Source organism: Saccostrea echinata, unplaced genomic scaffold, assembly GCF_033153115.1.
Source record: "Saccostrea echinata isolate AGI-Se365-2 ecotype Australia unplaced genomic scaffold, CSIRO_AGI_Sech_v1 ptg000016l, whole genome shotgun sequence".
NCBI lineage: Eukaryota > Metazoa > Mollusca > Bivalvia > Ostreida > Ostreidae > Saccostrea > Saccostrea echinata.
The window spans coordinates 3,802,948-3,816,432 of record NW_026889765.1 but is presented as its reverse complement, the minus strand read 5'-3'; the positions used below and the strand labels follow the sequence as shown (position 1 = coordinate 3,816,432).

The 13,485-nt window shown below is 31.2% G+C and overlaps 1 protein-coding gene across 1 annotated transcript; it reads left to right on the top strand.

The window, feature by feature from the left end:
* Positions 1–8,193: 8,193 nt before the first annotated feature.
* Positions 8,194–11,502, top strand: LOC133188745 (calcium-binding and coiled-coil domain-containing protein 1-like). The gene is made up of 6 exons (XM_061324235.1): positions 8,194–8,268; positions 8,366–8,449; positions 8,875–8,928; positions 9,059–9,124; positions 11,260–11,313; positions 11,428–11,502. The coding sequence occupies exons 1-6, from the start codon at positions 8,194–8,196 to the stop codon at positions 11,500–11,502; spliced, it is 408 nt and encodes a 135-aa protein (XP_061180219.1).
* Positions 11,503–13,485: the final 1,983 nt, after the last annotated feature.

The window sequence follows — 13,485 nt, the reverse complement described above, 5'->3', positions numbered from 1 at the left end:
AAAAAAATCTAAATTTATTTGCGTAGGTGATTGTATGACCGTTTTGCACTGTATATGAAAATATGATATTTACTCCATTTGGATGCAAAGAAATCAGTTTGTTAACGATCTTTATTAAATAACACACACTGTCAGAAATATACAAAATACATGTATGTTTTTCAAAATGTATATATACCTATGGCATTTGTCTAGAAAAAAAATTATCCGTTTTTAACAAAAAATCACACCAAATACATTTCTATCCACACTATTGGGGAAATTATATTTCGTATTTATTGTATTATTTTACTTGATAAGATATTTATTTTGCACCAATTCTTGGGACAAAAACAGCACTATCAGACACTTAAATGAATAAATAACCCTGACCAAATTGCTGAACACAAAAACATACGGCAAAAGGATGAAATATTGATTAATTCAGTACGTATTATGTCATCCATTTTATATAAAGCAAGAATTAAAGCAATAGTTGCCAAATAACGAAGCATTCAAATTACAGTTTGCCAATCACTGTCCGCTTCATGAATAAAGAATAAATAGATAAAGGTCAGCAATATTATTAATATTTACTAGCATTATAACCCACGCCTGAAAAGTTGTGGGGATATGGTATTGAGATCGTTCGTCCTTCTTCCGTCCAGCCCGTTCGTCCATTACATTTAGGGGTAGCCATCTCTGATCCACCACTCCTCCATTACCATTAAATAAAATTTAACGAGACTTTTATGCACGTAATTTAACAATAATATGTAGTCAGTATTAATCATAACATTTTGATCAATGAGGGAAACAGGGAATGAAAAAAGATAAGAAATATTACTGTAATATATGAAACAAGCATTATAATATAATAAACTAGTGCTAATTGTAACGGGAACTGTTACAGATGTTCCCCAAATGCTCCCCCACTCCCCTATAGGCACTTTTCCTTACAAGCTTCATTAAAGTAAGCAATTCTTTTTTTAAAATAATTCTACACTTTATTTTAAGAAGTATTTTATTGAAAAAACAACGCCGGTCCTTTGAGTATTAGCCAATCAGATTTCAGCGCACGTTCATGCCCATGTTTTATAGATATTTCAAACTTCCTCGTTAAGAGACTCACAAAAAATACTTAGTGTGAAATCTCAAAGATTTTTATTGAAAACTTTGAAAGATACATTCGCATAAGTATTAGCCAACTAGAATGCAGCACTCGTGCAATCATGTTCTTGCTTTCAACTTTGATAGTAGCATAATGTAGGAACCCATTATACCTATCTATATTCTAAATTTCATCCTGTTTTGTGGAAAACTAAGAAAGTTACGGCTATCTAGAGATAGAGCCAATCAGATTGCAGCACACGTGCATGCACGTGTTTTCACAATATCTCAAATATATCATGTTGTAGAACCTCTTAATGTAGACTGTGTTTTAAATTTCAAAGTATTTCGTCAAAAAACAAGAAAGATATTGAGATTTTTGTTTCAGCGAAGCAAAGCGAGGTACACGTGCATGCGTGCGCGTTCATGCTTATTTAACAATATCATCTTGTGAATACTACTAAGATATATTTATATTCTGAGTAATAAAAGCATTAAATAAAAAAAAATAGAGAAGTCAAAAAACAAGAAAGAAATTGAGATTTTTGTTGCAGCCAATCAGAGCGAAGTACATGTGCATGCGCGCGTGTTCATGTTTATTTAACAATATTTTATGAATACTACTAAGATATATTTATATTATGAGTTTAAAAGCATTTAATCAAAAAATAGAGACGTTAAAGCTTTTTCAATTATATCAGTCATTTCACACATCGCACGCGCCTACACGTGCATGCATGTGCGCGCAAAATGACCTGACATTCCGCACATCTACACAACATGCCTGTTAACCCCAAAAGGTTTCATCATAATCGGATGAGTACATGCAGTTTCTGAGAACACTCGCGGATAAAAATGTACCGGAGAAGAAATTCAGAAAAAAGAAAGTAAAAACATTATGTTCCCAAACTTTTTTTGGGAAACATAATAACTCTAGGCTTTATTATCTCAAGGAAAAAATACTGCAGTGTATGATAAAACTGATTTTCAATAAACAGTGTGTTACACCATAATATTGTACTGAAAGCTGGCTACTAGGAAATAAGGTAAAGCCGCAGAACTTGTAGGGAGAAGACACATTATGTTTAAGCAAATGATTGAGACTACATTCCTGTTCATTTGCTAAATCAAATAGAAAAGTTTAAGAAATTACAGAAATATCAATTACACAGGAAAATGGACCAATTAATGCAGAATTGGCTGAACCAGATTTGTCAATGCTACAGACAACATCCAACAAAGAATCACACATCGAAGAGAAAAAGATTGGACATTCCACAAATAGAAAGAAACCTAAAAGCAGAAAGAAGGGGGTGGATAATACAGGGGTGGGTCCCATTCGCGTGGATTGATTATAAATCAAACAAATTCAAACGGACTCAAGTAATGGTGTTTTAGCGCTCATTTACTATGTGTATGTCACGTGTATGAATTTGAATTTTATAGTCAGACTTAAAGTACATGTATAAATAATCAATGTCCAGTTAGCTGTTTTAGTGAGAGGTTTCGCACGATGAAGAACAGTCAGTGTTAAGGACATACGCAACGTACATCTACATTTAAATGTACCTTTCCCACTGATAATTTTCCAAGATATTTATACCCCACACAACAAGTTGCGTGAGGTATAATGTTTTTGAATCGTCCGTCAGTCAGTCAGTCCGTCAGTCCTGTTTTTTTTTTTTTTTTGTCAGCGCAACTCCTCATAAACCGCTGCACAGAATTTGGTCAAACTTTGCAGATATTTAGGACACAATGTGTAGATGTGCATACATATTACCAGGAAATTCCGATTCCTTTATTTTTTCTTGGAATTTCGGCACTTTTCAACTTAGATTTTTGGCCATACCTTGAATATAGAGATGAACAGTTTGTCAGCGCAACTCCTCATAAACCGCTGCACAGAATTTGGTCAAACTTTGCACATATTTAGGACACAAAGTGTAAATGTGCATATTACCAGGAAATTCCAATTCCTTTATTTTTTCTGGGAATTTCGACACTTTTCAACTTGGATTTTTGGCCTTATCATGAATATAGAGATGAACAGTTTGTCAGCGCAACTCCTCATAAACCGCTGCACAGAATTTGGTCAAACTTTGCAGATATTTAGGACACAATGTGTAAATGTGCATATTACCAGGAAATTCCGATTCCGTTATTTTTCTGGGAATTTCGACACTTTTCATCTTGGATTTTTGGCCTTATCTTGAGTATAGAGATGAAAATTTTGTCAGCACAACTCCTCTTAAACCGCTGCACAGAATTTGGTCAAACTTTGCAGATATTTAGTACACAGTGTGTAGATGTGCATATTACCAGGAAATTTCGATTCCATTATTTTTGCCTTAAGAGTTTTGCCTATTATTGAAGAAACTTTCCAGCGAGGTAATAAGGAAATCCACTGGAATCAGCTTTTGTAATGAAATTTTATGTGAAATATTTTATGACCTTAAAAGACCCCTATTGATTTTGAGATCAAAATATTACTGATTTAACACACACACAATCTTGGATAGTTCTCACCCCACCCCCACCCACCTCCTCAAAATGGTGCTTTGCCTTAAATAATTTAAGTACAGTATATAAACAAATTCCTATGACTACATCATAATTTTGTTTCCGTCAATTATTTAAATGTGTAAATTGTCATGTGTTGGACATGGACTTACATTCATTAACAAATCGAAATCGCTGAGGAATTTAAATAACAGTTTGTCAGCATAACTCCTGCACTGAATTTCCTGAAACTTTGTAGGTATTTCAGACATAATGTATAGATTCGTATATTACCAAGAAATTTTGATTCTATTACATGTATTTATCTAGAAACTTCAGCCCAATTAAATTTGTAACATACAAAGATTTGAATGTCCTTATATGCAAGAAGTTTTGATGAGATGATTTTTTTCAAGTAATGCCCCTTTTTGAATTATACCGTGTATTTAAAATGCACTGTGCCATTCATTACGTGTTGCATTGTCGAGTTTTGGGGGAGCGTGGGGTATGTGAGCTTGCTCACTTTTTCTTTCATTTTAGTTTAAAATCATAATATCATTACATGTACTTAGGCAAAAAAATCAGCATACATTTCGAAGACTTTTGAAAAGATATCAGATGATGAAAACCATTGCATTTTTAAAAGAAAAATTAAGGGAAAAAGGTGTACAACATTACCAGACATTATAACATTGCGCAAAGGTTTTTCAATTATATTGTAACTATTAAATTATTCTGGGAATATGAAAATAGAGTTCAAAACTACGTTGTGTATGTCCTTAAGATGACATATGTGTTGTGTCTTACTTTTTATTCAACATTTCTAGAGTTTCGACGGCAATATTTTTTTGTTTTTCAGGAAACCACAAGCGACCAAAAAGATGCAACTTTTACTGTTGCTGAAAAATCTGACCCACATTTTAAAGGGGTGGAGCATAAAGATGACAACGACACCACGGTTAACAACAAAACAACAAAGAAGAAGGCTAAAGTTCAAACGAAAGCAATAGAACAAAATGGGGTAAGATCATCACAAATTTATCGATTAACAGAAACTTGTTGTGGTGATATTGATTATCTGGACCGGGGGCGGAAGGAATATTTCTGGGCTTAGGGTAAAGTACTTGTAACAGTCACGTGATTGAACAAAAAAAAAACTTAAATTGCTCTCTCAGATTAACAGATTAAAGGAAATGTTTTTATGCCCTGCCATGAAGATATATTTATCAAACCTTACATGCAGATACATATTGGTAATAGCTATTCAAATGCATCAGTATTTTTGGACTTTGACCTACTGTAAGACCTTGACCTTAATATTCTTAAATATGTGTTAGTTCAATTTCAAATAAACTATTCAAGATATTTTTAACTAAACACATATACTGATACATATTGGTGAGAACTTATCAACTGTATCCAAATAATTTTTAACTTAACCTTCCCTAGGACCTTTGACTGTACTATTTGTTGTGTTTAAAACTTAGTTTCAAAGAAACTTTTCAAGATATTTTCATCAAACTTTAAATAAACACACTAATAGAAAGCTATCAACTGTGTCAAAATCATAATTTTCTGATCTTAACCTTCCCTGTGACCTTGACCTCACTATTCCTCATTTACATAAACTTGAAAAATAAGCAAAGTACATTTCTTTTCATTTTGCATTACTTATGAACCCTGGACAGGGCATTTATGTCTTATGGACATATTTTCAGTGTTCTATAGATATGAGTGCAGAGGTTGAAATTTTCCTGGAAAACCCACTAGCCCAGGGACTACTGATCAGTAAAAAATTACAAGCCCAAACCTCAAACTAACTAGCCCCAAATTTTTTTTTATGCAAAATGAAAATATAACAAGTCAAATTAAAGTTTCAAATGTTGTGGTGACAGAAACAAATTAAACTACAATGTAGTTCTTATTCAAAAGAAACCAGTCTACATAGATTAGCAAAAGTAAACTGACGAGAATTTTTTTCCGTTCTGCTAGTCCGACGGCCTATCATTCATTTAAATTAGCTAGCCCGAGTCTTAAAATGACTAGCCCCGGGCGTCGGGCTACCGTATATTTCAACCCCTGTAAGTGTAATAAATAACACTTCTACTAATTTTAATGCAAATTAACGGTTAGTTAATATTTAGGAAAATTCTACTGGCGATAAAGAATCAGTTTGGAATATTGATACAGAAGAAGCAAACGTTACAAAAGATGGAGGAAATTCGGGTGAAACAAATACAGGAATGAAAGTTAAAGATAGAAAGAAAGGGATCAAGAAATTAGAGGTAAAGTTGAACTCTTTTATCAAGTTCATAAGAAAAAAGATCATTTTCATAGATAACCTGAACAGGACTTTGTAAAACTCAAATTGAATAAGTGTATGATTATTTTCATTTTAACCAAGAATTTAAATTAACCAAAGTTAACCTAAGTTTTACAGTTAAGTTTCATAGTTTTTACCACTGTTGTTTTCAGGAAAGTGTAACATGCAACTTTTTGTTTTAAAGGGAGGGAGTAAAACAAAGAAGATAGAAGAAGATTTGCAGGCGGTTAGATCACAGATATCTCAATGGTGGGAGAAATGTTACTTTGGAGCAAAACAAAGAAAACTGTTTCTTCCTTACTTTGACGGTACATATGTACTTATGTATTCTAATTCAGATACTGGTAAATGATACATGGATATATATAACCATTATAGGTTTTATACTGTTGAATATATCTGATTCAGGGTAAGTTCACCTAATTTTTTTCATCATTTTTTTTTTATTTATTGAGCCTGAGTAGCGATCACAATATTTATTAGAGTAATTAAATATTGCAAATCTGAAATGCATAATTAAAATTGATTGCGATATACTCATAATGGTTAAAGATTTTGTCACGATTGTAGAGACTCATGCGCAATGGCAATAAGACACTATGTATGTTTTTTATGTTATCTGTAGAATTTTACATTACTTTGTAGACACATTGACGATGTCGAACCTATCAGCTCACAAGAAAGAGGAGACGAGACTTAGAAAATACTATGAGAAAAATCGTGCTGTGTTTGAAAGTATTTCAATGCATTATTCTGTACGTGTAATAATAACAACGATTTACTCTATTACAAAATGTTAGAATACTTGCTGAAGTGTATTCAAGCAGATGTTTTGGATACTTATCATCTAGCAAAATATTAAGCTCAACTCCAAACTAATACAATAGAAGTTATTTGTGATTAATAATTTAAAGCATATTTATAAAGAAATGCAGTAAAATGTCTGGAAAAATCTAATGAGGGGGAAGCATAATTTTGGCATGATTCAATTATCTTTATGAAAATTAAATATAGAAAAGGGACATAACTCTGTAAAACCATTCAATTTTTTATTTTTAAAGATAGCATTCATGTACCTGGTTTAAACGTTTTGATATCATGTTATAGATCATTTATTCACATAGATTATATTGATATGAAATGAATGTTTTGAAGTAATTGAATTTTATAATTCTTTTTGTCATTTTTGGAAAAATTAACTAAAAATAATGGTCAGTGAATACAGAGTTTAGGAAAAGAAATAAATCTTTGAATTAGGTACTAATATGCAAAAATAATTCAATTTAGTTACAGTAACTTAATACTTTGGACATATTTCTAGTTCTACTATAATTTATATTTAGAATATTGTTGTACCCCCGAAATTCTTTCCATTTTTCAAATTTTGTTAGATTTTTTACCACAACTATTTTGTAAAAGCTATCGTTTATTTTTTCTCTCTCAAAAAATTCTGTTGCAATTAGTTTTTGTGTTAAACAATGAATTTAATAGACTTGATGTTCTCTGATCTGTTCTGTTAGAAAAAAGTTTATAATATGAATGCTTGTCTAACAAAAATTTTATTCCTGGCATCGATTTTGAAAAAGAAACCTCTAAATCGTTTTTTTTTCTCTAAAAGTTTGACAAATACTAATCTGTTCAAAATTTTTCTTCATTTGTAAACTAAACATATTTGTATTCTGATTACAGTCTATAAAAACATTGTTTCAATGAAAATAATTACAGAATAGAAAAACCAAAATTGCCTTTGACTAATGTAAAAGGAAAATATTCGTCCTTGTAACATCTCTTGTTTTGGTAATTTGTCTTTTTAAAGACAGGAGGAGTAGTATAAGTCTCCTTTTAATAATATCATTAGAACAAATAGCTCTCAAATTCATGGATCAGAAGCAAAGTGTCTTTGAGATTGTTTGATGATTTCATTTATGTGTAACATGCACTTTTAACTACTTTAAAATTAAAAAAAAAAACTACTACCTTAATATCCTTTATGAAGTGTACTACATTTAAAATTATACCAAATTTCACTCGAGTTATATTTGCTGATATTTGTAAAATGCATGAAAATGTTTGAAGGATAGATATAATGTTCATTCCTTTAACTATTTAAAATTTATTTTATGAATCTAGGAAGATGATTTAAAGCAAAGGCCATATGACATAGAAAACGATTATCAGGTATATGCATGAACTATACACTTATCATCACGAAAAAGACACAGAGTTCTGCTTGTTCTGATGCACCTAGTTTCTGTCAAGTTAACAATTCCTCCCATTTGTAGATGAAGCTACGTGAGAAAGATAAAGAATTTCTTGATTACCAAGCATTGCAAAGGGAAATCATGAAAGAACTTGAGGTAACTGAAGTCTGACAATACTTTTCAAGACCTGGATTGTTTAATATCTTGTCTTATTTGATAATTTTAGAATATTTCTTGGGGTTTCTTTTCCTAGACCCAGGTTCAAGCCAAGGAACAGAGAATTAAACAAGTGGAAGAGAACATACAAGAGATGAAAGTCCAGCAGAGCAAAATACAGGTTAAGGCTATTTATTTCACAAAATTCAACTTAATATTCAGGATTTTATATTGTTGTATAGAATAAATCCCAGAAAAAATCTTCAAAAAGAAGAGTTAAACAGTTAGAAGATAGCACGTAAAAGCGATTTAGAGTTTAATTGAACAATATGCTGCTGGCAAAGGAGCTGGTGCTCCTAGTTCTGATAATAAATCAAGTGCATCATTTTATTATTTTCACAAACTCTTTCATTTTAAGATAAAATTTTATGACGAGAAAGAAATTTCATAGTGACAAAACTCTTCAAGAGGGAAATATAAAAGACCTGGAGGCTCTGGAATATAAAATATTTATGTACTGATGTGCATATATTCTGTCATAACAAGCCTGAGCAGGGCCTCTTAATTATAACATCACAAAACTGATCTTTTTTGTTCTTTTTCTAGGCTCAAGCTGAACAAAAAATGGAACAGATGAAAAATGAAGTCAAAGAATCAAAGGTATACCAATCTTATATTCAGGTTCATGTCAATAATTAAAACTTAATTTTCACTACTGATAATAGATTCCATTTAATATTCATGGAAATACTTATAATATAAATAGAATGAGTCCTCAAATTTTCCACAGGAACTGTTACTGGAAAAAGATGAGCTTATAACGGCTCTTGGAAAGTTATTGGAAAAATTAAAAACTGTAAGTCTCGTTTAAAGTAGCATTTCGCAAATTCCATATGGTCGTTAAAATAACCTTGTTTGCAAATACAACATAACGTTGGGTCGGATTTTGACTGACATGTTTCATACCTATTATTAGGCATTTTTAATACTAATTTTGAGTATAGGTAACCTTGTTTACATTAATTCCGAAGGTTCACAATGGGTGTGACCGGTCGACAGGAGATGCTTATATACTCCTCTTAAGCACCTGATTTCACCTTTGGTATACCAAGAGGTCCATGTATTAACCTTATTGACGATTTAAGTTGTTTCTAGAATTTATGAGATAAATCACTGTTCGTTATACTTTGCAAGTATATAGTAAATTATAAATCCAACAAATAAAGTAGAGAAGAAAACATTTATTTAAGAAAAATGGGACAGGTCAAGGGTTTGCACTCCAAACTCTCACTTTTGAGATGTACATTTTAAATAAAATCCTAATGATAACTTCATGGTTACAAAACAGTGCAAAGTAGAATCATAAATCATCAGTAGGTAGATTAAAGCTCAAATTATGGAATGCCTCAGCTGCCTTTTTTGAATAACATTCATGTGATTTTTTTTCTTCTCTAGATCCCTAACATAATTTTTCTATTGTTAATTGTAATTTATCATAATAGTAAACTATTGTTTACTATAGTAAATACTTTGACATTCTACGAAATTTTAATTTAAAACTTTTCCCCGAGATTTAGAGACTCAGTATCCCTTTAATTCCTTTCTAATGATTTAAATTTGGGGAATTTTAGGAATAATATGTGAATAAACAAGTAATAATTCCATTTGCATTAAAGAATCGGAGAACTAAAAATATAGCAATTTGAAATTCGTAGAAACAAGACATTGATTTACTGTTATAGAAACTTTGATTTACTTTAGTAAAAGCGTTGATTCTATCATAAAGTTTAGTTAACTATTTGAGACACATTTGATTCTAAGATTATTATCTAGGCTCTTTTTGAATAACCAACAACTTTAAATTCTTGGATAGACATCTTTCAAATCATATCTGGCTTTGTTTTCCTTTCAAAATAGTTATGACAATATTGCAACCCTCGTTATGTTACCACACTTGTTAAAAGAGCCTGACTTGCTTTCAGAAACTCAATTTGAAGCATTTTACCATCTATAAGTTTCAATCACAACATAACAAAGAATCATCATATAATGAAGCATCAGCATTTAATTCAAAGTATCAGCATATAATGAAATAATAAAGCATCAACATTTAATTAAAAGTATCAGCACATTATGAATAAGAACACTTGATGTCATTACATTATCATATATTTACATTCGACGTGTAATTTCCTCATAAAATGTGTGAAAAGCCACGATATGTACAACGCAATAACTCGGATAGAGGTGGCAAAGGTTAAGTTAGGAAGTTTATGTCGACGTCACATACTTTGAATGCCGTAAAAGAGCAACGCCACAACGGAAAAAAATTTACGCTCGCGTATAATATTAACGATTGCACCATCAATTTATCTATACAAGGACGATGTGTAATATGTAAACAGGCATAATTTATTTTTAAAAAAAGATGTTATATCAACTTACCGAGAAATCATCTTGAATATAAGCATTGAATTTAAAATTTTTGAAGTACATTGTGCTATAACACGAAAGGCTATGCAGACAAATTTTATGACGTGCTAGGGCGCGTTATTCAATTTGTCAGCACAGCCGTCCGTATTATGATACAATGTACAAGTACATCAAAAATTTACAATTCAATACTTTAATGAAGACAAAGTAGAAACTTGTGAAAGCAAGTTTAAAGCATGTTATGTCAGTGTATTGGTACATGTATATACTAGTAATGAAATGTAATGTCAGAGTCTCACCATAAAACGAAGATGTAGCAACACGAACTGCCATAATATCTTCATAAACCATAAAAGTATATGTATCAGCAAATAATGTCAAAGCATCAGCATTTACTGAAGGAAGATCCAGAAAATATTGAACGAGTATCATCCAAATATGAATGTTATCCACATAAGGCAAGTTAAGTGAGGCGTTCCATATAGGAAATATTATAAAGCTATTGCTTATGGTGATAACAGGATACTTGAAGTTTTTATTGTTTGGTTCATATTTTAGACTCAAGTTGACCAGAAATCTGAACAAAGGGAAAATGAATTTCAGGAAATGAAGGTAAAGCAGAGTAAAATTTGGATTCACTTTGTTAATTAATGTCAAACACTGTAATTAAATCTTTACAGAATTAATACATACCATTTGTCTGAAATAAGTTCGTGTTTTCAATAGGAACTGTTATGTAAAAAAGATGAAATAATAAAAGGACTTCGAAAATCATTAGAAGAAACCAGAAAGGTAAGATGAAGTGTTAATCCAGTCTTTTGTAAATACAATTTGATATAAAAATTGTATGATCGGTACTCATTTAGAGTATTTATCAATTTCCTTTAATTTATAGACATACCCAAAAGAAGACAGTTTTATCAAAACATCGGAACATCATAGTATATCGGAGGTAAAATACTTGTCATGATTTTTTTCAAAGCAATTCTCTGTTACTCTTTATACTTTTTTGGCTTGCATGGTCACCGATTTTGATGTAGCTTTGCTTCATGTTATTACTAATGACACCAGGAACATATACAAATGTATCAAAAACGTTTGGTTCCAATGTTTTTGATAAAAAGATACAGATGTAAAAATTGAGTTTTTCACCTACTTTGAATCTTTAATAAACTTTGAAAAAAGAAGACTAAGCCAAACTCTATCATTTACACAGAAACCTTGTTGCCACATGCTGAGAAGGAATGATTTGAAACATCCCTCTAAATAAGTGGCACATGTAACTATAGGTACATTTGGCATATGACGCTTCAAATTCACTTATGCTAGGAGTTACCTGACCATTCTTAATCGCCAACAGTAGAGAAACAATGAAAACAAGTGTTCTTATGTCAAAAAATACTGTAAACCAACTTTAATTTGCGTGCGAGAAATATCCGAGAGTTTCGCGACCTACTTGAACTCGCGGATATTAACCGCCGCGAACCAATTATTTTGCTTTGTATTTGTAAAGAATTAAAGATAACGCGAATAATAGTTGGTTTACAGTATAGCAATATTATTCTAGAAATTAACATCATAATTGCCATGGTAACATCGGATAACTTAAAATACATTAATAGTTAATTTTGATTTATATATTACCATCTAACAAAAAGACATAGGGATTCAGAAATACGGATATCTTTATCTTTCAGACCTCCTAACACTGATAGTATAATTTAAGAAAATTTGAGAGTTATCGCTACAGGATAGTTACCATGAAGTCAACATAGCAGTAGGATAACAAATAACAACTAATTTAGAGCCGATATGTGTTTATAATATCTGAAGAAGAAAGTCTGTGATTATATATCATATATAAAATGTAAACAAAGTACAGAGAATGGTTCTCAGATTGTTGATACAGTTTTTTATGAAGCTTTATTTTCCATTTACAATGGCTAACTGATAAAACAAGAGTGATGCGTAATAGTCTTGTTGAATGAATCTTCTCCTTTCAGAATATGCATGAAATAAATGTTCTCCACGAGTTTTGTCAAAAGCAGAAGAAAACAATACGTAATCTTCAACGAGAAATTGAACATCTAAGAAAGGTAGAACAAAGAATTTGTCAATATCTGTACCTATCACATATCACATATCATTACGTGTATTTTTAGAGAGATGGGTGAACAAGGCGCGCAAAATGCCTATATCTTCAAAAATATAAAAATCATATACAATTTGTGAATTTAGTATCTAGAGTAAAACTCATTATTGAACTTTATGAAAGAGATGGGCGAAGAAGGCGTGCAGAAAGCCTATAGCTTCAGATATGTAAAAATCTTATTTAATTCGTGAATTTAGTATTTAGAGTAAAGATCTCATTATTGAAATTTATGAAATAATGATAAACAAAACTTTATTGAGGAAAAAAAAATTTCGGCAAAAGTTATTCTGTTATTAAAAAATTATGTGGTATTCGTGGGGTTCGAGTCATAGCAATAAAAATCCTGAGTACATACCATTTTCCTTGGAGACTTGAGGCATTTAAATCATGTTTGTGATATGACCCTTGACTAAATGGACTTCAAGTATTTCTCGGAAATATGCGAATGTTGTGTCATAAAAGTGTATTTTTAAGGTATAGTGGTCTTTGCTTTATGTTTTTCTTAACCAAAAGATGTACATGGATATTTTTATGAAAACTTTTAGGATAAACTTTCAAAAAAAATGGAGTGAAGACCCACCCATATCGAAAAATTGTATTATAGTATGAGAAAATGGTCCTTTTTGCCCTCT